This window comes from Helicoverpa armigera, chromosome 6 (genome assembly GCF_030705265.1).
Source record: "Helicoverpa armigera isolate CAAS_96S chromosome 6, ASM3070526v1, whole genome shotgun sequence".
NCBI lineage: Eukaryota > Metazoa > Arthropoda > Insecta > Lepidoptera > Noctuidae > Helicoverpa > Helicoverpa armigera.
Genome location: NC_087125.1, coordinates 4,154,171 through 4,178,740, shown reverse-complemented (window position 1 = coordinate 4,178,740; position 24,570 = coordinate 4,154,171). Strand labels below are relative to the sequence as shown.

At 38.7% G+C, this 24,570-nt stretch overlaps 2 protein-coding genes across 2 annotated transcripts; one reads left to right on the top strand and one right to left on the bottom strand.

Annotated features, from left to right (window-relative positions):
• Window positions 1-371: 371 nt before the first annotated feature.
• Window positions 372-24,500, top strand: LOC110373054 (rab3 GTPase-activating protein catalytic subunit). The gene is made up of 4 exons (XM_021330155.3): window positions 372-1,717; window positions 1,807-1,991; window positions 22,968-23,220; window positions 23,359-24,500. The coding sequence occupies exons 1-4, from the start codon at window positions 470-472 to the stop codon at window positions 24,118-24,120; spliced, it is 2,448 nt and encodes an 815-aa protein (XP_021185830.3). The 5' UTR covers window positions 372-469; the 3' UTR covers window positions 24,121-24,500.
• On the bottom strand, window positions 2,345-21,266 carry Haf (hattifattener). The gene is made up of 5 exons (XM_021330154.3): window positions 20,874-21,266; window positions 6,292-6,462; window positions 4,653-6,206; window positions 3,557-4,097; window positions 2,345-3,420 (listed from the first exon to the last, which is right to left on the bottom strand). The coding sequence occupies exons 1-5, from the start codon at window positions 20,874-20,876 to the stop codon at window positions 3,158-3,160; spliced, it is 2,532 nt and encodes an 843-aa protein (XP_021185829.3). The 5' UTR covers window positions 20,877-21,266; the 3' UTR covers window positions 2,345-3,157.
• Window positions 24,501-24,570: the final 70 nt, after the last annotated feature.

Sequence of the window (24,570 nt, the reverse complement as noted above, 5' to 3'; positions counted from 1 at the left end):
GGGGTTCACAATAGGCATCGGGAGTAGTCTATCCATTGCCATTGAGATCTAGCCAAAGAAACATCAAAGAAATGAATATTCCATATTCCATAGCAGAAAATACGTTGACTGTATATAATGTTTTCACCTATTTTTCTTTTTATACATTTGGAGATTTAAATATTTCCTGGTAAAATATAATGAATATTCATTCATTCAAGATTCAATTCGCCTGCCTGATTCTTCAGTATTTAATATGATAAATACATAGATACATAGTTGATAACTTTTCTTCAATAAAACTATGAATAAAATAAACCATAAAGCTAAGTGGCTAATTTAATGTTTAACATGTTGAAATAGTCTGGAATCGCAACGTCACGTTGTGTCTGTCAGTTATGTCATGGAGTGATTTGTCAGTGCCAAACTACTGAATGAAACAGCTGTTTGTTTTTTGTGTTTGTTGCCGTATATTTTATTTAACATCAAAATGAATGAAGAAATAGATGAATATGATATTTATCATCAGGATTTTACTACTGTATCAGAGTGGGAAGTATTTATTGCTCGTATTGAAGAGATATTAAAAGAATGGCGGTTGTCGAAAGCAAATTTGTGTAAACTATCAGGGGAGACAAAGAAATGGACAGGAAAATCTGAGGAAATTTATTTCCAGGGCAATAAATTTACGTTATCCTATCACACGCTAGAACCTGCTAAAACTGCCGAGCACTCAGAAGATTCGGAGGATAAATCTTTATTATTAGACTTGCACAATGGTATATGGGATTCTACAACTCACTTTATGGATGACCCTGACGGAAGTCCTTTTCCAGTGTCTAGTTGGTACGGCCTAAAGCGGTACATAATGTTGTGCTCGAGTATGCCACTGGTGGACGGTAATTTAATCAAGCTTGTTATGAGCACTGCAAACATTGCTTTTGCTAACACAGACTGTGGTGTGCCTTTCTTTGTCAAAATACGTGAACACTGGCAGCAAACATATTTAGGGTTTTACGAAGACAGTGAACACAAAGTTAGTTTTGACACAATCCATTTAAAAAGAATTTCAAATCAATGCTCACATTTAAGTGGCCTTGTAAGTCTATTTAAATCGAAAATTGCATCCCCTGTTGCATTAGATGCTGTTGTTGTTTCTACAAAGTATTCTTATGAATTGAAAGAAGTGGATGCATTTGCCTGGAAGAAGACCACACAGTCAAATGAGTTTTTATCAATAGATGGTTTTGATGTAAAAAAGCTAATAGAACTACCTTTTGGTTCTGAAAAGAATCCAATACAAAGTGTATTACTCAATGCTATATGGCCAAAGTTCCGTGAATGTGCAATAGTAGATTCTTCTACCTTTTCCGAAATTGATCCAATCATGGCTCCTACATGGACAATTTCTCTCAAAATGAGGGATTCTCTCAATTGTCAATTATCTGAAACCATAAGTAATATAATGGATTTATTAGATAATAATAATTTACTTATGGACACTTTGGGATTAAGCAAAAGCTTAGGATTAGTAAATCCTCTCCATAAAATCACTGAAGCTCCAATAACAATATCTAAGCTAGTGAAGGCGGCCATGGGGCAACACAGAAACATGTCAGATTTTAAAGGCCCCATAGCAGACGATTTGCTCATGCCTCTTCTATACTACGTATTCCCGGATGCGGTTGAAGATAATACTTTTAATTATCCTGAACAGTTGGAAGTAGAATTCAAGCAGGTAAGAACATTTTCTGGTGATGTTACTAGATGGCGTTAGTGGTAGCAAAAAGAGGAAATAATTACAGCTGGTTGTGTCATGGTTTTCAGGCTGATGGTGAACAAAAGCTGTGTAGTTATGTGAAGACGAGCCCAGAGGGTGGGCTGGTGTGGCGCGTGTCGCTGACGGCAGCGCGCCTGTACGACGCCGGGGGTATGCCGTACCTAGCGCATTTCTGGTACGAGTTCTGCCAGGAGCTTCAGTATCGCTGGGAACATCGAATTCTTGTGCCAGGGTGAGTAATATTGCGTCAGTGAAAAAAAAACTTCCTAGGTCATTTTGAGCTAATGCAAAATTTTAAATTGCACTCCATTCAAAATTTTAAATTTTTTTTTTATATATCTTTCCCTAAAAATGTTCTCGCTTCCAGTCCAGCCAGATGCAGCTTAGTACGGGTATTTTTATATTAAGCCACTGCCTATTTCATCTCTTCAACCCACTAACCTAGGCAAAACTGTTTAACAGACCTATTTAAGAAAACTGCTAAACTGTTTTGCAGTTTGAAACATTCTATTTGTTGAGCTATTTTTTAAGCTGACTGTACTACCATTAAATTACTTTGGGGTAGACAAGTGTGATGATAAAATTAAAAAGAAATCTTTATTTGTGCAGGAATTCATCCTGTGAACATGAGAATTTATTCTGTTTACAAAAACGACAGTTAAATTACTTAAAATATAATTATTTAAGAAGATTTATTTACACCTTAAATATTAATTGAGAGTCCTAACTAAAAATAAATATGCACCAAAAATACATTACGTTACAAGTAACATATAATACAAATCAGTGGTAATAAGAACACTGCGTGTTCAAAATGTGGACACAATAACATTAGTCTGTCACTGACTAATATACATCATAAGTGGAAAATGTTTGTTTTTACACAGTGAACAAACATTTTGACTAGTCCCCATTAACCAATTGCATTATTTTTTAATTCATACAACATTTAATCTGTTAGGTATGAAGTATATGGTATATACTTTAAAGTTTTGCGTTTTAAATTACGAATTTGTTAAAAAAACATTTCGTTTCTACTTTATAGAATTTCTAACAAAATATTTGTTATCTAACTTACGGTCCTTGGCATATCTACATTCTTACGTACGCCAAAACTCAGTTAACTATTGGTACATGACCGCAAAGTATTTAAAGTAGGTAACAATATTATAACACTTAGTATTCTAACGGATACCGGACACACTGGCTCTGACCCGTGAGTCGGCTGCAGTGCTTGTGCGCACGTCTATTGTGTTTCTCGTGGCTATGTCGGCGAGAGTGCCGGCGCTGGCGCTGTCCTTTACGGACTCCATGGCTGCACCAGGAAGTGTAGCCTCCCCATGGCGGCGATGACGGCCCGCGACATGTCACATCTCCCCGAGCCAGCTCCCTTGCACGCTATAAAGGTACAAGACCGCTCCGAGTCGTTGGGTTCCGCGCCATATAAATATCCATATCGTGATCAGTCCAGTTGTCGGATGTATCGCAGTATCCCATACCTATGGAACCAACGCTATATCGGCTAGCAGGTCGTGATCTAGACCTCGGCCTCCGTCGAGACCCTGCCGTTCCGCCCGTTGCCCCGCCTGCCGCGCCACTCAGGGAAAGACGGGAGGCCCGTTCCGATGCCGCTCCTAAGGACTGACGGGACTGTCGGAGATCTAGAAGTTGAAGAATTTACGTTTTTAATTTAATTTAAGGTAGTGATAGTCTCTTTTGTGTTAAAAAAATCGGAAAATATTAAGTAAAAGCCGGAAATGAAATGAAGAAGTTATTTAAAGCGACAGTCGAACTTACCAGCTCGTGATCCAAGAAGGCTACTAGGGTATCCAGGCACTCCGTAGCGGCCGGAGTGAGAATAGCTATGTTGCGATTGACCGTCAGCGAGGGAACGAGCTCTTCCAGGGCGACCTGGTAATGGGTCCGGAGGAGCCGGTTCAGTATAGGAACGTGCACGCGGGATCGAACGTGCGCTATAAGCCGACACTTGATCCCACTCACGCTGCTTTCCAAATGCGCCGATTGTAGCCAACGAAGACAGCGGGCCGCTCGGACTCGGAGTGCCGGTGAGCCCGCCGCAGCAAGGGTTGGGCATCTTCTCAGGAGCTTGCGTGTGCAGGCGATGCACGGTGCGAGATCGGCGACGCGATGCCGCGGCAAATACGAGTACCGCCACGACTATTGTGCCGCAGATGGCAGCACTTGCCGCAATCGTGATCTTGTCCATATTGGAGGCGGCGGCTGAAACGGTGCGTACTTCACGGCACTGAGAGTACGGCACCGTCTCTGGACTCACGTGAACCTCCTCCAAGGAGATCACGCAGACCACGATACATTCCTGCAAAACAATATGGTTCGATATTAAATACGTGTCTGTTACTTGCAGGGATGAGGCAATTTCTAATAATAATTCTGCAGTGTATGTAACCTAAAGTTAATTATCAATTATCAAATGTAATAAGTAAATTATTTAAAATCAATCAGGCAACAATAACATTGCATCTTTTATTTTATAACTAACTTCCGCCGGCGGTTTCACCCGCGTCCCGTGAGAACTACTCCACGTATACATAGTATAGTCTTTAACCTTCCTCGATTAATAGGCTATCTAACAATACAAGTCTTTTTTATTGGACCAGTAGCTCCTGACATTAGCGCGTTCAAACAAAGTCTTCAGCTTCATAATGTTAGTGATAAAAAAACCCTTATGAGTATTTCTAAACCTAGTACCAGTGCTATAGGCTAGTCTTGTCTTGGTTGTGACAAATGGTCATTAATTTTGATCACACATTGTATGGCTTACATTCGGACTCGCGAAATATGTTAACCCCTTTAAAAACCGACAATTACCTAATGATTATTTACTATAAAAATAACGACTTAGGATGCCTACCTGAGAAGGAACGTTTTTTATCTTGAATTCTCTTTCGCTGGCTTCTAAAGGTGGTCCTTGTTTAAAACTTTTGTCTCCGAAGAGTCGATAAACGACACGGAAGCCGAGTATATTGGCAACGTCAGAGTCCCATTGAATGATTACTGAATTGTCCTGCCTGTATGCATTTTTCACAATAACTTCATTGGAATCATCTATTTTTGGCTTTTGTTGTGGGAAGTTCATGACCAGCGGAGGACGTTGGTGCGGGGCATGTCGCCAGGTGGGCGCGGCGGGACGGACGGAGGGCACGCGGCTCGGCCGTGCCGTGCTCGTGCTGCTGGTAGTCGATACGGTGGCAGGTTTAGTTGACGCCACAATGTTGTTATTGTTTATTTCTGTCTCTTGTGATATTGTTGAACTGCTGGTTGTTGATGGAACAGAGGTGCTAGTGGCTGTAGTTGTTATCACAGAACTTGTTTTTGGTGTCATTGATTGTTTTTCTGTAGTTGAGGTGACATCGTAGTCACAAACCAATTCATTTGGCTCAAAACTGTAAAAACCACGTTCACGGAAATGGGGTGGATTCCCACAGAACTGCGGATTTCGTTCGCGTGATGTGACTTGTAACTCTCCGTTACGAATCCATTCAATTATCCAGCGTAAGCGACAATCGCAATTCAAGAATCTGCCGCCGAGGCTGAGTCCTCGAAGAGTTTGGTTCAGGTGTGAAAATGCTTCTTCGGGCAATGTTGGTAAAGGATTGCCATCTAACGCTAGTAATGTTATTGACGGATTGTTCACGAAGGCATCTTTTGGTAATTTATTTAGTAAATTAAATCCGATGTCTAATACTCTCAAATCACTCAGTGTTCCAATCGCAGCAGTCGGGAACTCAGGCAAAAGGTTGTTTAAGAGACTTAAAGAACTGAGTGTAGTCTTTATTCCTGCAAACGCATCTTCTCTTAGATGTACAATCAGGTTGCGTTCTAAGTTTAGCGCAGTTAGTGAATCTAATCCCTCGAATGTGCGGCTGCCATCCGGGCCTGGAAGTTCTCTTATACTATTTTGAGAAAGATCAAGGAAAGCTAAGCTTCGAAGACCTCTTATACATTCTGGTACTGTTTTTTGTTTTGTACCTTTTAGGTTAAAATTTTTCAATGAGTTTTCTAAGCCACTGAGCGTTTGTGGTTCCAGTGTAACATTGTTGTCAGACACTTTCAGAGTAGTAAGCTTCCTGAGTGTAATAAAAGAATGATTAGGGATGTGCGTTATGCGGTTTTTCGATATGTCTAAAAGGGAGAGATTAATTAATATTTTTAAGGCTTTCACTGGAACCTCAGTCAATTCGTTATCTTGCAAATTCAGGTTTTTGAGATATGGTCCTTGTCCTCGAAAAGCGTCATCTTCTATTCGCTTTATTCCACATCCAGATATTTGGAGATTATGGATTTTAAGGTTTGCGAACATGTTATGAGTGAGAACGGGAATGCTTGAATTATTTATATATAGCAGATCGATGACAATGTTGCGTGCACTCACGTTAAAAGCTGACAAAAGCGTTGGGAAGTCAACCTGTAATGAAGAATTTCAGAGTTATTATTTTACATTATGTATTTCAAGCAACTGGCAATTAGCAGAAATTAAAAAAGGGGTTTACCTGATCACATTGGATAGATATATCCCTCGCCAAGTTATATGCGCATACGCATGCGGCATGCAGTGCGGGCGCACCTTCCCACGGACATTGCGAGCTCTGCGCGCTTGCGTACAGCACCATCAGCAGTAGCAGACCTGTAGACCACCATTGTTGGTTATGCTTGCATTCTCCCTGAAAATAGAAAAACTTATATTAAGAATCACAAAACCTACGAAATTAAAAGTAAAATGTTTAATCACGCCACGATCTCACAAGGAGATTTTTTATTTTATAATTTCTAGCTTGTTTTTAAAAATAGTTTAACTCCAACGATAGAAATACTAAATCTGATGAATATAAGAAGACGTCATGAAGATTGAAAATCATCCTCTCCTTAATGCCGCTAACTAAATCATCTAAATACTATAACTTTGTTACTCATTCTATTGTCGCTTCCAGTAAGTTGTTTCTGTAAACAGTGCCAAATAATAACACACTGGTACAAGTAATTGCTTATGCGAAGACAAAAGGCTGATGACAAACTCATAGACGTCATAATATTCCGAAGTTATCGCGAAGGGTGTCATCATTATATTACCTTATCAGTTAAATGAATCACCTTTAATAGTGCACTGACATGGAAACTATCTAACTGTACATAATAACTGCCGTATTATGTTTACACATGAACTTTTAGTTATTACACTTGTCACTAGTGAAATAACTAGCTTTTGGTAGTATTAAAGTAATTAATACTTTGTTCTTCAATAATTTGCGAGGTCAGATTTCATTTATATAAATTTCAAAAAAACAGAGACTAACTTTGAGCTATACCTACCTAATCCTCCAAGTTTTAGAATAAGAAATAAGTAACTTTTTAATAATCTTATTTTATGTTGCTGGGCAATGCTGGGGAAGCATGTTAATTATATAATGTGAAGTATTAGATTTTATAGTAAAAGCTCTCAGTGTGCGAGTATCGTAGCGCATGATAGATGCGGTAATGAAGCGGTGCAGACACCGTAGAGGAGAATTGCAGCGTGGCGGCCACGGCCTACTAGCCCGGAACACCTGGCTTTCCCTGCACTCGCTAATGTCTGCACACACAATACAATTTATAATCGAAGCTATAACTTGATAACAACCGTCAAGCTCAAACGTTGTACGCACATATAATGTCAAACATTTGATATGTGGACACTTGGACAGCGGACGTTTGCGGATGTCCAAAATAATCGATGGGACAAACATTAGGCTCGGGTTGCTCAGAGAAGGGGTGTTCCTATGTACCCACATAGATGTACACAGACCTATACATATATAGTCACCAGTAAACGTTTATTTTGGTTTAGAATTTCATTTCAAGTATCGGTTCATTTAAGAATAAAATTTACAATAGTTGTGCATATTTCATAGCTATCAATTTGTAACAGCCTGTATACGAGCGATGTATCTCTAGCTCTATGAAAGTACATAACTTGTTTGTTTAGTGGCATATCTATTTAGTTTTCATTTGACATATTGTGCATACATATATTTTGTAACAACGTAAAAGTAAAATGACTAACTTTTATTTGTGAACAGTGACACAAGTGAACACTGACACACTGAGGAATGCTTGTGTTTTGGTGTAAGTCCCACTAGCCTATTTACATAAATTTGCCAGTCATCCGATTTCGCTGTTAACGGTACTTTACGCGCAGGCGCAGCGCCGCCAAGATTCTGTCAGTTCACTTTCTCATGGCCTTTGGCTTAACAAATATTCGGAAAGTGGGATAGTTCATTATTTTTTATTAATAAATGATGAATGTATCTGTTTTCGGACACACTTTTTATGATTTTCCTTTTTTGAACACCTGTGTTTTTATTCAAAGTAAGCATTCTTGAGGCCTGTTAGCTAAAGCTTAGATTTATTGATGAGTAAATAGTTTGAGCTTATGTTTAGATAAATTCATGGTAGCTTGAGGTCTGCAGCGTAAATTACTTGAAGGTAACACTTGCCAATAATAGGGACTTTAACTAAACTGGAGACAGGTGATCACAATATTGAATTAAAAGTCCGCGAATGGAGCTAGTTGATTTGTGTGCTGCATGTAGTCTCGTGCACGCGTTATTACTCGAAGGTATGCATGTTGTACGTGCTCACGTACTTAGCGCCAGTGCGTAACTTGGCATGCGTTACGCGGCCGAGGCAGCGAGGAAGTACATCTTAGTATGCTGTACAGTTACTTCAGCAAACACGTAGGGTGTTGCGCAAGAGCCGCTGACCTAACTACACGATATTGTGCTTTTATTAACTATCCATTATTAGCTCATCATTGGCTGTTACGTTTCCACGTAAATACGTAATTAATTTGTCAAATTATTTGTGTATTAAAAAATGTAAAATAAGTTTTTGTAATAATTCATTAAATAACTAGCCTGAGCAATGTTTTCATAATTGACTACGAAGTCTAATAGACGGGAAAGTTTCTATGTTGAAATCGTTAAATTATTCAAAAGCTGCTAACGAGTATTTCTCCTCTTCGCAGCTTTCTACAAATGCCTGCTTGCCATATGTTGGATTTGTTATTGCATTTATGCATATTATCGTCATCTAAAATATAGCATATATTTATAAGTTATGTACTTATGTATAAACGCTGTTACTGCTAGACATGTTATAATTTGCAGTGACGCAACAGCAATAAAAAAACTTAAGTCTCGAAAATTAGTTTTTTAACTATTTAAGTTTCAATAATCAGTTAATCAAGTACGCTAACTGCCCAACGGAACGCTTATTCGTTTCGACCATTACTTATTTACGGGACACCCTGTTTAGTTCCCAAACTAAAGAAATATTGCAGATCCAAACTGAAATAATATAACTCCAACACGTCTAAGTGCTTCATTTGTATACGGTTCCAATCATTCGGAAATATTATTATGTAGATTAACTCGTTGCATTTCATTAAATTCGGTAACATTTATAATGAGTACAATTTGCATGAGCACAGATATAATGATGTTCGATTGCGCTGCAACAAATACATTAGCATATTTATGCGGAGGCTTCATCCTGTATTCATTCCGTGTCAGGTGGTGTCAGTTAATTAAGCTAAAATAATTCGCCAGTTGTCGAGCACTCGGTTTGAGTGACAGATCGATTAAAGTTTCCCTAATTTCGTGAAATCAATGTCGCCGTCGCGCGCCACCTCGGCTCGGCTGGCGGCACATTTTGTTCAAATTATTTCAGTTGCTGCTGTTCACCTGTCGCCCTGGAATATGGCACTTCATTTTAGATTTTATCAGTTTGAATAGATTCAAAGACGCATATCTTGATGGCGTTGAGGCTAAAAATAATACTGCAATAGTATAATTGATATTCGGCGAGTGAAAGTATCGTTGAATTTTGTTCCTTCAGAAAGGATTTTTATGCATATAAGTTTAGTGCGTGGCCGGGAAGGTAATTACAAATAAATACTACCTATTTAATAAAAAAATAATATTCGAAAGAGATAACTATTTAAAAAATATTTATGTTCAAAATCAATGTTCTTAATGAAAATGGACAACAAATGCAGGTGGAGACGCAGGAAACGTGCTAGTTTAGTTAAATATATTTTTTATTATGTTTTTTTAATCAATTCGGTAAGAAGAATTCATTCCAAAAAACAATTTAGTTGAAATGTGCTGTTATCATCACTACGCGGCGATGACGAAAGCTTACACGTGGCTCGATAGATGGCGTTGGCGTCGAGTTAGATCGCGCTATGGTTTCGTTCACACCGCTGATACATAGTCTCGGCGCTGATCGGCGTAAATCGATCTTTCCAAAGGTTAACGGGGTATGATGATCGGATTGGACTTGCGATTGCATGATGTCCGCCGCCGATTGTTACGCTTTAGGCGGGCTAAAATCCCTCTGACCCCTAATTTTTTGAAAGATCCGTTATTTCAGTAAAAAAATATATTCAAGTACAAGTACAAAAAAATTATTTGAATTTTCAAATGTTTTCTAGATATAGCGTAGTATACAGTTCCTAATTTTCAGCGGACCCCGGGCCCGGAAGGGCAACCGGGACAACGCTAGGATGATGATGATGACAGTTTCTAATTTTCAGGAGTATTGGAATGGATGCCCCGATTACGTACACGTTATTTTCTTTTTTTTTTACATTTTGGTAAACACTGTACAGCTCTTACTGCGTCATTTAACGCTGCTCGCTGAAATTAATTCAAGACACGATCGGTATTACTAGAGACTGAAGAGGCTCTCCTGGCATTATTTTAATGATCTCGTACAATATATTTACATACTGAAAGCGAAAGCGAAATAGTTTTGTAAAGCGTTTATTATTAAAATTTATTTTATGTGTCATTTGAATATCTTGTGGAATAATACAACAACGATGTGGAAGCAACAACACACGTGCAGTTTGTAAATTACCGTTCCAGTAGTAAAATCAAATGTATTATGATTGTTAAATTGTAAGCCCCCTCTTTCACAGAATATATGAATATTTAAGTTTTTCACAGTAAGTCAAAGACCTCATTTAGAAATCATTTCATTCTCTGCATTAGTATTATATGTTTTTGCCGACTATTAGCAGTTCATATTCGTTTCGGCTATGGGCTGGACCCTCCTGTTACTTAGTTACGAGCAAATTCTATGATTATCTTTAAAATACATAAGTAGTTCGTTTTCCGTCACCACGATAAATCACCCCTCTTCCTTAGTCTATGAAAATATTACATCGATTAACTTAAGAAAAATCTGCGGGTCATGAAAAGCGCGCTAGTTCGAGGGCAGACTATGATTAATATAGCGTCAAGACGTTGTATCGACTCTGGTCTGCGATGGATTACCTACTGCATTAACAATAAAAAATCGAGCCCTGTTATGAGAAAATGATTAATTATACGTGCAGGTTTTCTTTAAAGTGTTTGGTATGAAACTATGATGGATTTCGTTAACTTGTTTCTGCTGGCTGAAGTTGTTTATGGTCGTAATATTCTTCAAGGAGCAATTAACTGTCGTTTAATTAGCTGGTCGGCTCTATTAAAGTCGGAGAGAGCAAAGAAAACGATTTTGCTTGTGCAAAGGTAAACTATTTTCTGCTCTAAGTAGTGTTGGTATGTTAAGAAAGCGTGTTTTTAACCTGACGTGAGAGACCTAACATTTCACATAAAGTGACGTCGCTACACTTATCCTGCGCTTAGAAGCAATTAAGGCGCTCATTCTAACGCTAGACTTTATAGAATGTTTTCAGGATTTTTTTCATGACCTTACTGACTTTTGTATACTTACTGATATTTAAATATTACCTAACTACAGTAAGGAGTTTGTCAGATATCTATCCATTTTTTATTAGACCCTTCTCTAATCAACTTAAAGTTACGGCGTGGTTGTAAAACACTTGCCAAATTTATCTTGAGCCGCTTCAAGATATACCGTCGCCATTAAAGTTTCACGGTTGCGACACAGCCAGGGCGCCGGGCGCGAGGCGAACTACCCTCGCGTCTCGTGCACGTATTTGAGCCTTCTATTTACAGTATCTCCTAAACTTATAACTGGATTCCAACTTGAAACTGTTATGAAGGTGATTGATTTAACTCGATCGTGTGTTGCGTATTCAACAAATCTTGAATGTTCAACGCTCTCTCTAGTAACATGACGCCTACTTATACATAATTATATTTATGTATATCATTGGATATTATATGCAATACGAAACTGATGTACTATAAAAGAAAAATGTGCTTAATGCGCCTATCGTCTATGGAATGTAAGAAGTGAAACTGCAAGAAAATTGTGTTAGCTAGAAGACGCGAGGAGCATTCCTCGGTTTACGAATTTATGATGACATTAATTAACTTTTTCACGCTGATTATATATTGTCATCGCAGAAATTATTCTAGCGAGTGAGTATTACTGTGCTAGAAATAAATATTTATATTTCGTTATTTAATATCTCTAAGCAGTATTTTTTCATTTAAGAGATTAATAAATGTCTTTAATATTACGAAACATATACCTACAACTACATACATATGAAAGAGGTGTGACGGAGGTAACCAAAGAAAGTTGGAGGAGATGCAACATCACGACCAAAGCTAGCTGATGCTGCCTCTTTCACTATTGACCTTTCTTTATTGAATCAAATTAATTCATCACAGTTGTTACGTTATTGCACCAAAAACTCTTGACGTCATTTGCATTTAAATTTTATTAATGTAAATAAAAAATCGAGAAAGTTTCATTTATAAAAAAAAAAAAACTATATTTTTCATCAATTTGATGGTATTTGAATGTGAAGTCTGCATCGATTGTCAATGTCATTACCGCACATAGTGGTTGTTACACATTTGCCTAATAGAGCTTAACGAGTATGCGCTCGTTGTGGTGATCTAACCGGCTATATGTCGGTCGGCGTACGCTGCGCCCGCGCCGCCTGTCCGCCTACCTTACTCCCGGAACGTGCGGTATGCGTGCCCCACTTGTGTCACACTTGTCCACTCACTTAGATCGCAGATACATTTACATTTCATTAAAGACAGACGATGATACAGGTAGCCGACGCGTGGGTGCCGTTTGGTACGCGTTTACTCAAACTGATCTGGTAACTTCTGTATAAGGCCGCCCTAAGTGACTACTTGCTTGAGAGGTCGGAACTTAAAATAAACCTTATTAAATTCTTGATTGCACGATGATCGCGAGCATGAAATACGCAATATCGAAATATCTGCTAAATGCCTAAAAATCGTCGAAACATCTGAATTGTACAACCATTATTCCAATATCATGGCATCGGAAGGTATCGATCATTCCTAATTTTTATCTCAGTATACGTTACATTTCAGAACAATGTACAATTTTCAATTAAAAATATAATCTCCGGTTATTGTATTTTGTTTTTTCGTATGGAATATCCGATTTCAGATGGTAAAGCCGATAATACGTGTAGCTAACCTGTGTCAACAGATATGGCACGGGGGCACGAGAATGGCTAATACCGAGCCGGCGTAGTTGGAAAATAACAGTCGCAGTGTTTGCTTAGGACCCGATAGGACTGCTGTTTTGTAGTATGCAGCCTCGATACCACCGCACTGTGTTTAAACACAGGCAATTGAGTGCACGTACTGTTTGTAAAGTCAGCAAAAATAACTTGGACAACATTGTTATTTTTAAATAGCATCAATGATTTCGAGTCTTGTAGGATTGCCGTGTAGTTTTTTGTTAAGTGTACTTCACTACATCCTGATATTTTTTAAATATTTTTTTAGCATAGTCATATCATTTTTGGTTCCTGCGCTAGATTGCATTGTTTGCAAATATCTGGTGATGGGTCCATATAGCTTGTCTAAAATAAATAGAGTTCAGTCGGAGCTTACATTGATTTTTTTTTCAAACGGTTAACTTTTTGTTTTCATACAAATGGAGTCGCTTTGTGTTCTTGATGAGAATTTTTCAGCTTTAGAATGTCATACGCTTGCTGCGATTAGTTTTACGATACGATTTAAAGTTTGAGCTCGTAAACAAAATTCACACGTGAGAAATATCACGTTTGATTAAATAATATAATCCTTCATTAGAAGTGACAGTAAATAATAAACAAATTATAATTGTGCCTACTTAGTTGCTTTAATTAAGGATGTATAGAAGTATGTATGTAATGTGGCGTCTTGTGATACCCATACAGGTCATAGAGCCACTCGAGTGTGAAGGGTCACCACGGCGAACGATGCGCATGGCTTGCCAACCTACGTTTACTATTCATGTATGTTACTTCAAGTTAACTATGCGAAAGATCTAAGTATGCTGAAATTATATTAATATAATAGATGCTGAGGTAATCTAAACATTCTCAATTAATTTGAATGGAAGATAAAAATCTGCTTTGATTGATTGCTCAATCTTTTTCAGGATCTTAACTTAAAACTTTCACATATTTTTAGAAATAGAACTATCTTTCTGCCGCTCTTTCTAAAAATTAATATAATACGAATTAATTTTATCAAATACAATAATTTAAAACTGCGTGGGTCCAACTCAAGCCTCTGGTACAGATTACTGCCTCTGGCCTGAATAGCTAATTCAAAAAATTGTTCTGCAGCAATCTAGAGTACATGATATGCATATAGTTTGCCTTTGACCGTTATGAGTTGTGAGACAGAACAGTAAAGAGAATGTATCATTAATGTCAGTGATGTTAGCTATTCGACGCGAGTCAGTCCCGTTCGACGCAAGCTGCCGACTTACGCGTTTCTCTACTACGCAACACCCGCTAACCAATGGGAAAAATAAGAAATTGTGACCTACAAGGTACACAAGAAATGCTAACAAGTTATTTTTCTATCGTGTTGGTACGTACTTCTACTAAAAGTACAAATAGAGTTCAATATAGACGTTCTTATCAGGACGATACACTATTAAACATACTATGCGACTTGTAAGTATGAGTGACTAGACTCAAGAAAGCTTGCTTACTAGACTTGAAGTTTAGAACAGACGGCTTTACCATAATCCCCATTGACTCTTTTATCAGCATCGTTTTACTGGGCTTTAAAGTTCGCTCGTGCTATACATACATGGCACCGTCTGCGACATCGCCAGGGGAGGGAAGTAGGAGTAGGGGGAGGGGCTGTATCTACTAGAGTTTACCTTATAACGGTAAGTGTACATCGGTTATTGCAGTTCCCATTCAATTATCTGTTGTGTTCATTTAATTAAGCGGATTACTGCTACTCAGAACACAAGCAAGTGTTGTTTTCTGTCTAACCGTAAATGTGGGTAGAAAGCGCGACTCGCACTCCCTACGATTAGACGCTGTGCGTGACGGCCAATGTGACTAGCGGTCAACAGCATAAATCCATAATCCATTTAGCACGTAGATCATAAAAACACGACCAAATGTGAGATGTAAAAAACCTATCTATGTTTATTATAAAGAAAAAGGAAAAACAAAAGAAAAGTTGAAAACTCCTAAAATCTTTTGTTCGCTTGGTATAAGTTGTACGTACCAAAGTAGAGTTATTATTGTCTTTGTTATTGTGAAGGGAACCATGCGTCGCTTTGATCATGTCGTGTTCTTAATTGCGCTGCTATTCGTTGCGGCAGGTATCTCCGCGAGTGAGGTACCATCTGCGCACACACTTTGTAATAGAAAATAACCGGGTGTTGTTAATGGCTGCGATCCTAGAGAGCTCGCGGATAATGTCGGAGCATAATGCCGTATTGGCGGGAAGCGGTGTGGGTTGGTGCTGCGGATGTTCGGTGCGCTGAAGTAACTTCCCTACTCCAATTTATGATTGTGTAATTAAATAGCTGTAACGTTGTTGTAATTGTTTTAGTGATTACCGTATTAGTTTTCCGGAGCCTATCGCGGTATCCTTTTCCTTGCAGATTACGATACAATCTAAAAACTATCGGCTGGTATGTTGTGTACCTTCACTTCCGGATTTGAATATACTTACATAGACGTAGTAACAAAAAGCTTTAGTGAAAACGAGGTATTTACTTATTATCTGTTTAAAGTAAGTCTGAGAGAAGGGTCATATTGTACCTAACAGGTATTTTATGAATTTGAAAGAGAACTGTTTTTCTGTTTAATATGAATTACGTATGTAATATTTTCTAAAATTAGCAATGAGAACTGTACAGCATTGTTGAAACGGGAAAAGACTTTTTTATCGGAATTATTCAGTCGTCGTGTTTCCGACCTATTTGTTTATTTCAATTTCATGCAAGTGAAATTCAAGTGTTAAATAAATATTCCTGTGTCGCTCGCAAAAACCGTTTGAAAGGCAGTGAAGCGTTAACGATCGGATGTGGAGATTCGCAGATATTGTCGACAGCCGGCTACTACGCGCGCCAGCGAACTGCCCGCAATGCTGAACGGCGCGAGACCAACTCTTTGCTCCATCACATCTACCATAAACAAGGTCCATACATACGCTATGGTTGGGTGCACTCTGCACGTGTCATTAACTTTTCCATAGACTATTAAAGACTACCTAATTGTGGCATTTCTAAGTACATACTATGATGTGGAGTGAAACTTGAGTGAAAAGTGATTATGGAGCATGATATTTCTCTATGAATAAGGTCTGAAAGCAATCAGTAAAGATCGAGTGTTATTTGTCGCATTCCCGAGCGTGTTACGCGTGGCACGTCTAGACCGACGTCCTGCAATCACGTTAGATCAACCGTCGCTAATGCTGCGAAGGTAGCCAATCCATCTTCACGGCTCGCAGTGACGGCAACCGTGACTTAGATGAATATTGCACCTGCGGAGGGTCGCTGAACCTTGCCACGTACATAAACTATAGGTACTGTGGCTAGTGGTTGCCAATTAAGAGACATCAGCCTTACACGAAACGCATGCTGCTTATAATAAAATTTCCGCACGCAAACATCGCGCCATTGTTTAACAATAGTTCATCAAAAATCAATCACTACGTCTTCTACTCGTCTGGCAGTTTCTACAGAGTATCCATTATGAACTTTGCTAAGAAAATGTTGCATCATGGAAACTGTGCCTTCTTAAATAAAATGTTTATATATATATTGTAATTGATGTCAGTTTAATAGTAAAATGGATGCAGTTTTGTTATAATTATGAGGCTATTTAATATAAAATATGTTTTGCACATGAATATTGGATAATGATGACTTTCTAAACCGATTTATGTTTTAAATGGTTAGTGAAATTGTCTACATTTACTAAATTTATACAAAAATCAACATGCTAATCTACGAATTAAAAAATCACAACATCTTGCAGTATTACAGTTTTGTATAATAATATTTACATAAATATATACTCGTCGGGTTAAATAACGTCAGGTATTACACTATCAGCGACGACGCGTTATAAATGTTAAATTAATGCAGTGCGTGGCTGTGAAATATTCTGACAGCATCATTATTATTACCGTCAGGTTCAAATCGACCAGTCAAAGGACAACAACCAACAAATTGGACGCGTTGCGAATAGTTATAAATTCTGTTTATAGTCGTTATTGGGATGTCAAAGTGGAGAGAAACTAATCGGGTTTAGCCTCTGCGGCATGCCTGAGGAGCGCGGAGATCGTGCACTCCGGGTTCATGTATGTCAAGGCATTACCGCGACGTGCTTCCCGGCCTCACACTCAAGATAGGGCTGCTTATATTCAACTCTATTGATTTCAATTTAAAGCTTGCTCCAACTAAATCGATAAGTGCAGTTAAAGTACGATAGGGAGCTTTTTCACAGGTGTGCGTCAGCTCGCAGCCTTCTGGCAATCGTATTAACATAGGTAAAATATTACTATAGGTCTTGATACGATGATTGCTATATAAGTGGGACTGTTAGTAGAGGCACTTGTGTGTATTGGTATTTACATTTCGATAAGCACGACCGGAGTCTCCTATACAAATCAAACTTGGATCTAGGTACGAGCTTGATGAAAGATTCCTTCCTTCAAATAGATGTATTGAAAACAGTTCTTCTATTTCTCATACATTGTTCTTTAGCCCAAACGAAATGACCTCTTTACTTTCCAATTATTTCGATTAAACCTCCTCTTAAAACTGTTTCTCAGCCGCTTATTACTTTTAATACATGACATGCCTTAATATTTATTCAGAAATAGGTACCTATTATATTTACACTACTAAAATAAGATATCGCGACTTCGAATCTAAGCCTTAATGCATCACCGCAACTTTCTATCATTAAAATTTGAATAACTTTAGTGTTATATTTTTTGCATCTTGTGACTATGAAAATAAATTAATTATTATACAACCACTACGATTTTCTTCGCCTTCGCACGTCACTTTTAATTCTGACGTCAATCAGCATTAGCCTTAAAAGAAAGCCCATTCACTGATCGCTCTAGTCTCAGTTATAGAATGAAAATCAAAGATGCTTCCTCAATTTATGCGGATCTTTCATACTTATTTTTCTACAGTCATATGTTTGGTACACGTATTTATTGTCATAGACGTGGAGCATCATTTAACTGCTATGGAACACTTTTTCTAAATAAAATGCTTTTTAGTGTAATTTTTCACTGGCGATAAGTGAATAGCTTGGCAGCATGCAATGGCGTGTAGATGCAGCGCCTATACAATCGAGGTGCTTGCCGGGTCTCCCACGGAGGTGCGTCGTCACCTCCCTGCGACACAGTTACTCTGTCTATTGTCTCCGCTTCCTCACCTCAGGGTTTTTGTCCACTCTTTGATCTTGGGTGAAAACTCTCGCAAAAAATACCCATGTTCGGAAGCTATTATGATCAAGGTTACTCAATGTCATTTGGAGTTGGATAACATGGTTCGTCCGTAATATTTTATTAGGTATCTTATACTGAGTTGAGTTGTCAGCATGCTTTTGGCTATTCTGGATTGAAAGTTAGGTTTAATTTGAATAAGTACTGAGTGTAAAGTGATTTTAAAGCCTACTTCTTGTTTAAACATTTTTATGGGTATAACAAAAAGATTATATGATGGTAGGTAGGTATATGTATTTAACTTTTGATCAAAGGCCTTCGATGTGCGCGGGATGAACGCATACATTACGAAGGAAAGGCATGGATCATGACAAGGACCTCGGCCATAGCACCCGTGGGACATAACCCCAACATCGTTCGCTATAAATAAAAGCTTTTAGCTCGCCGGTTATTTTAGATTTACGACGAAAGTAGTCATAAAAATACAGTACACTAAATAACTTTGCTCAACAGTAGGTGGGAGTGAAGCACATACTAGAACGAAGTTTGTTAATTAATAACTTCATGGGCATCTTTTATGTAAATTCATCGATACGCGAGAGGCAATTAAAACGTGTGCTCAAAGCGCAATGCGAGCTACGTGAATTAATTGGCTAAATGGCTACTGAATTTCACGGGTAACACCATTTGCCGGTGGAAACTGCGCAAGCTGTCGGCTGCAGGGAATGCAAGTACCTACTCGCCATTTGTTACAATTTACTGACCGGAATCATAGCCGTCGGGAATTTATTGTTCAACTTTGTAACTAACATTACTTTGCTAATTAATTTACAAAAACAATTGCTTCAAAAAACTATTGTTGTTGCAAAGCTAAAGTATTTCTTTTTGGTTTCGCAGTAGGTATCGTAGTTGTTTTTTTAACAAGGGTAAAAAAAAATGTTCTGGTTGCTTATTGTCAAATTCATTTAAAGGGCTGTTTAGCTCCTTCCTAATTCAGGTGTCTCCATACGGGTGATATGAATAAGTATTGAAAAGAATCCAAGACCGTATTGTCATGGCCATGTATGGTAGTCATTCGATTTGTATTTGTTTGATTCTGCCAGTTATTAAATAAGTGGTCTGTTTGTCTATTAATAGTTTAATTCTTTCTAAACTTTTGTAAACACTTTTATTCTTCCTGAGAATGTTTACAAAACAATCATCACATCGTCAACATCGTTCACTATTTTCTGCACTATTCATAAAGATTTCTGAATCATGCAAAAATATGCGTCGTCGTCTAATAACTCTTATTGGATGGTTGTGACATGTCCATTATAATGAACTATCGAAGGTGTTTGTTTGATTTCTCTCGATAGAAAAACATCACGGCTATGTAGGTAAAAGCAAACAGGGTGGCTATTAACGAAGTCGAAAGTCCGGAACTGACTTAGATAGAACGGAGGCTGGGCGCTGGGGCCTTGGGCCTCCCTGACGCCTTGGGGTGATCGCCCCACCGTCGCCGCCTCTACAAATATACTATTAAGCCGGCACATAAGAAAACTTTGTCAAGTAAACAAACCAAAGTAAACTATTAAATGAGCTAAACTGCCTGCTACGAACTGTAATTTTTTATCGACATCGCAATTGCAAAGCGAATCTATTATTTTAACGATGAAGTTGAATGAAGGTTGTAAAATTGAATTTCAAAAATTTCAAATACCAGTAATAGCAGAGAAAGTGTGCGGCTGACATAGTGTAGACATATGGTTGTGGTTGTCACGATGCATCTTGCGAGATTCATTATGATGACATACATTCTAGCTATCACTACATACTTATATATGTCGTCAGCCTGTTTGCCGTGGGATGAACGATAATTTTGATAACTATTTTCCAGAAAACAAAGTGTGGCTTGATATTTTGTTCATAGGTACATCTAAATAATATGAACCAAGTTATTAGAGTATGTAACACATATAGATCTAACATGTAATCAGTTATTTTATATTGTGTTGGTGACTGTATATGTATTTGCAAGAAAATATATGTTCATAATGATGCATCTGGGTCAGTAACTGGTTAATTCCATGATAGAAAGCACCATAATCATTATGCATATCTTGTTAAAAATCCCAAGTGTAGATGCCAGATATAATATTCCGTTAGAAATTTTGTAGTGAGTAGAAACAGCTTGATATGCAGCTCTATATTTTATGCTCCGGTGCATTGCTGTAGTTTTTCTAATCAATTTGCGAATGGAAATTGTTTAAAACCATCGTAATATAGCCACTTCACTTGTAATATAGCCACACACTCTTGAATCTTTAGAAGTGGGTCAACGTACGCGAAGAGACAATTTTCAATCACGCGTTACCTGCTGGCTATCGTTAGACAATTATTTAAGTCTAGTACAAATTAAATCTTACCATTTTGTTGGAAAATATCCGATGATGACCAGTCAAAGAATCCTTTGATGATGGAAGCTGATCACTTTGTTCTAGCACTGGCACTAAGTATATATTTTTTTATAAATCACGAATAGATTTCATCCTTAGAACACAACAATGGAAGTCACTTTCGGTGTCAAGAACCGGTTATACAAAGATTGACCACTGTGGGTCCATATCTGCGCGGTGGATGCGCGCGCGGCTGTCGTTGGCGTCGGACTGTTGGCCGGCGCGAGGCCCCCACCAGAGCTTCCTGACCTACACCTAGTTGCTGGCGCATCGGCTCCGGTAAACAAACGGTTCAGCGACCGATTACACCCCAGCATCTTAGAGACGCGGCCTTACCGGCGGTCGCCTTCTGCTTGCCACACACCAACACATTTGTAATTCAATGTGATAACGGTTCCGAGAGCGTTCGCGCGTTTAGTTCAGTTCCCGTTGATTCTAGGTCGTGGCACACAAATCGACACTGAATCGTTCCGATTCTGCATTCGTTCGGATAGCCGCAGGTGCGCTCGCGTACTCTGTCACAATGTAGTAGCGAACATGCCCTCGCACTTAAGTCAATTGTGCTGTGGTTGCGGTGCACTTAGAATTTGCATACGCCGTCTACACGAAAGAGAAAATACATGTTCCATGGGTTACGCGAAAATATTCTGTGTCTCATATGATTCATTTACTTTCTTTTTGAGGTTTATTTATCTATTTAAAATTGCGTTTAAAGTGAAAGTTGTAACATGATGGCAAAGCTACGTGACTGTCGCAGTTTAATGAATGAAAAGAATTACAGTTACCTATTACTTATGACGATGACGTAGCTATGTTATGACGGATTAGTAAAAGCTTTATTTAATGATATTACTGACTGTCCTTGGTACGGCTGGCCTTATTTATGATAAGGTTCAATATACCGATAACCTACATTACTTAGATCATGACAATGTACCTGTCGTCAATCTCTAACAAATTCATCCTGTTTCACTTTTGCGACGTTTATTTATTGGATAGTTTGTGACCATCATTTAAGTGAATAATAAAATGTACAGGTCATGTTTTCTATTAGACGCTGTTCTTTCCATGTGCAGCTTTCAGATCGGTTCACAGCTTGAAGCCTACGTTAATTGCGAGTTCATTTTATTGGTCATAAAGGAATGCTTATGAGAAAGCCTTTATTTGTAACAGGTTATCGTTAGCTTTGACCTGATTGTGATCGTCTGTTTGTGGTCATCGCAGTAACAGTTTGTGAACCGGACCTCTCTGAGGTTATGACAATCAGCCGCGATACGTAAAGTATGACATTTTCTATCACTGACATGGATTTGATTAGCTTACGGTAATGGAATACCAAGTGTACATCTCATACAGGTGCCTAGCTTTGCTTTAGCTTTTTTGTTTACAAAAATATACTTTATTCACGGAACATTCGCAATGCAATTTTAGTAATGAACTTTCTAATAATTACTCGCATTTGGTACTCTATGAGTAGCCAGGTATGTAGTACATCCCTGGCTACTCATATAATTGAAAAACTAAAAAATCTGTTTGTAAAAAAATACTAAACAATCTCAGTTTGGGGATGTACATGTAGTCAGATAACAAACTGTTCCTTAGAACAGTCTCATAATTGCGATTGTTCAAAAGATTGTGAAAGAGCAAGTTGTTTCTTTTTTTATGCAGTTGTGTACTTTTTCTATTTATATTTGAATAGGTAACAATATGTATGGGAAAAAAATAAAATTATTTATGATTTATGTAATAATTTTACTCAAAATCTTTTATATGATAAGACCACCCTCACATACACATAGATACATTTTGATTTTAAAATTTTTTATGCTTTCCTGTTGTCTCAAACGATGACGTGTCGTTTATCGAAATCGACCCTCGCGTTTGGTCTCAAGTGCCACAAAGGTACAAATCCACATACATACATAGGCTGATAAACACATTACACTCCATTGATTAGGCGTTGTCGGGTAAAATAGACTTGGCCTTGTCTCTTTCAAAGGCAACAAAATTTTAATTTACTATGTTGTGAGTAGTTTAACAGCGTAATGTTTTCATTGTCTACAGAGTAGCCGAAGGTGCACCCAACGCAAGGACTTGCTTGCTTCATCAAAAACTGCAACTTCTCAACTGTTGCATTTCGCGCGCTTTAGAAGGCACCAGTAGTCTGGCAGGAAATTCCTCAGATGACGAATTTTTTGATTGCTCCGAGGGTGAGAACGAAGAACAACTGCCCTGGGACAGACCAGTTGGACGCCTGACTAGGTTTGGAGACACTACAATGAAAAATGGGGCACCTTTGTATGTCCCACGCACGCAGGTGTGTATTTTAGAGTTGCGAATATAATATATGATTCTTAACCTGTATGACTAATGAACTCATCATAAATAAATTACATTTTAAGAGTTTTCTTTAACTAACTACATTAGTTAAATAATATGTATTTTTGTAATGTAGGATCCTGCGCCGAAAACTGAAGACCAATTGGAAGAGGATGCAGAGCTAATGGTGCGGCTTGGAGACGATGCCAAAGCGTCCGAACTGCGCGCCAGAATGATGAGTGCCTCGCTTTTGTCTGACATGGAGGCTTTCAAAGCAGCTAACCCAGGCGCTGAACTGTGTGATTTCGTTCGTTGGTATTCGCCGCGGGACTGGAAACCAGATGACGGCGGAGCCTTAGGTGATCGTATGTTGCTACCTGGCAACCCTTGGGTTGAGGCTTGGAGTGTCGCGCGACCGGTCCCGGCTGCGCGACAGCGGAGATTGTTTGATGAGACTCGTGAGGCTGAACAAGTTTTACATTTCCTAAGGTCGCGAACCGTAAGTGCAGCCGCAGAACTTCTCCTGCCTGCCATACTTCGAGCATGCGCTTTAAAGGCTCACGAAGAGGGTGTACCTGCTGGGAGCTCAGTAGTAGGTGGCGTTGACATGCGGAGGACTTTTGAAATAGCAGCTCGAGAGCTGTATGATGCCGAGAGAGAAGCTTGTAGGTCGCTTTGTGTCCGAACAGTGCTCGGGGGCAGTGAGGAGGGGAAGCCGCTTGACGTGGCAGGTCGCAATAGGATATTGAATGTGGTGGGTGGTGGGCTGCCGGCTCCGACGCGGCGCGAGTTCACGCTGCGGGTACGGGACGGGGTCGCGCCGCAGGTGATGCGCGCCGCGCTCGCGCACGACATGACCATCATCGGCGCCTTCACCGAGCGCATCGTGTGCTTGTAGCAATGCTGAACGTGATCTGCACCGATAGCTCGGCCCCTCGGAATCACTTGACTGTGCTAGTGCAATTGTAAATCGTGATGATAATATTTGTTGAAAGCGTGTACAAATGAATTGTTGAATTAGTTTGTAGGAATAATAATACCCATAGGCCATGGTTAGATTGAAGGTTAAAATACGTCTATGAGCAGGTGATTTCAGGGATCTAAATATTATTAACAGACTTTTCAAAACTTTAACCTACTTCTTTATAAATCTGTCTTCAAAACACTTTCCTCCATAATTATGTTAATTAACTTACCTACACTATAATATTAACATTCAATTTACATTGTTACCACAATTTGTACAGTTTCATGAAATACAGGCGTTGCATATGGTTATTATGGCCTTATTTCTTATTATCCATAACATAACCTATCTGAATCCTTCAATCGGCATCAATAAAGCGCA

Excerpts from the sequence above, each read along its gene's own strand:
- LOC110373054 (XM_021330155.3), top strand. The coding sequence starts at position 470 with ATGAATGAAGAAATAGATGAATATGATATTTATCATCAGGATTTTACT. Across the intron at positions 1,718-1,806 it reads TGGAAGTAGAATTCAAGCAG|GCTGATGGTGAACAAAAGCT; the intron begins GTAAGAACATTT and ends CATGGTTTTCAG. Across the intron at positions 23,221-23,358 it reads TGTATGTCCCACGCACGCAG|GATCCTGCGCCGAAAACTGA; the intron begins GTGTGTATTTTA and ends TTTGTAATGTAG.
- Haf (XM_021330154.3), bottom strand. Across the intron at positions 6,207-6,291 it reads TATCTATCCAATGTGATCAG|GTTGACTTCCCAACGCTTTT; the intron begins GTAAACCCCTTT and ends TCTTCATTACAG. Across the intron at positions 4,098-4,652 it reads TAAAAAACGTTCCTTCTCAG|GAATGTATCGTGGTCTGCGT; the intron begins GTAGGCATCCTA and ends ATTGTTTTGCAG.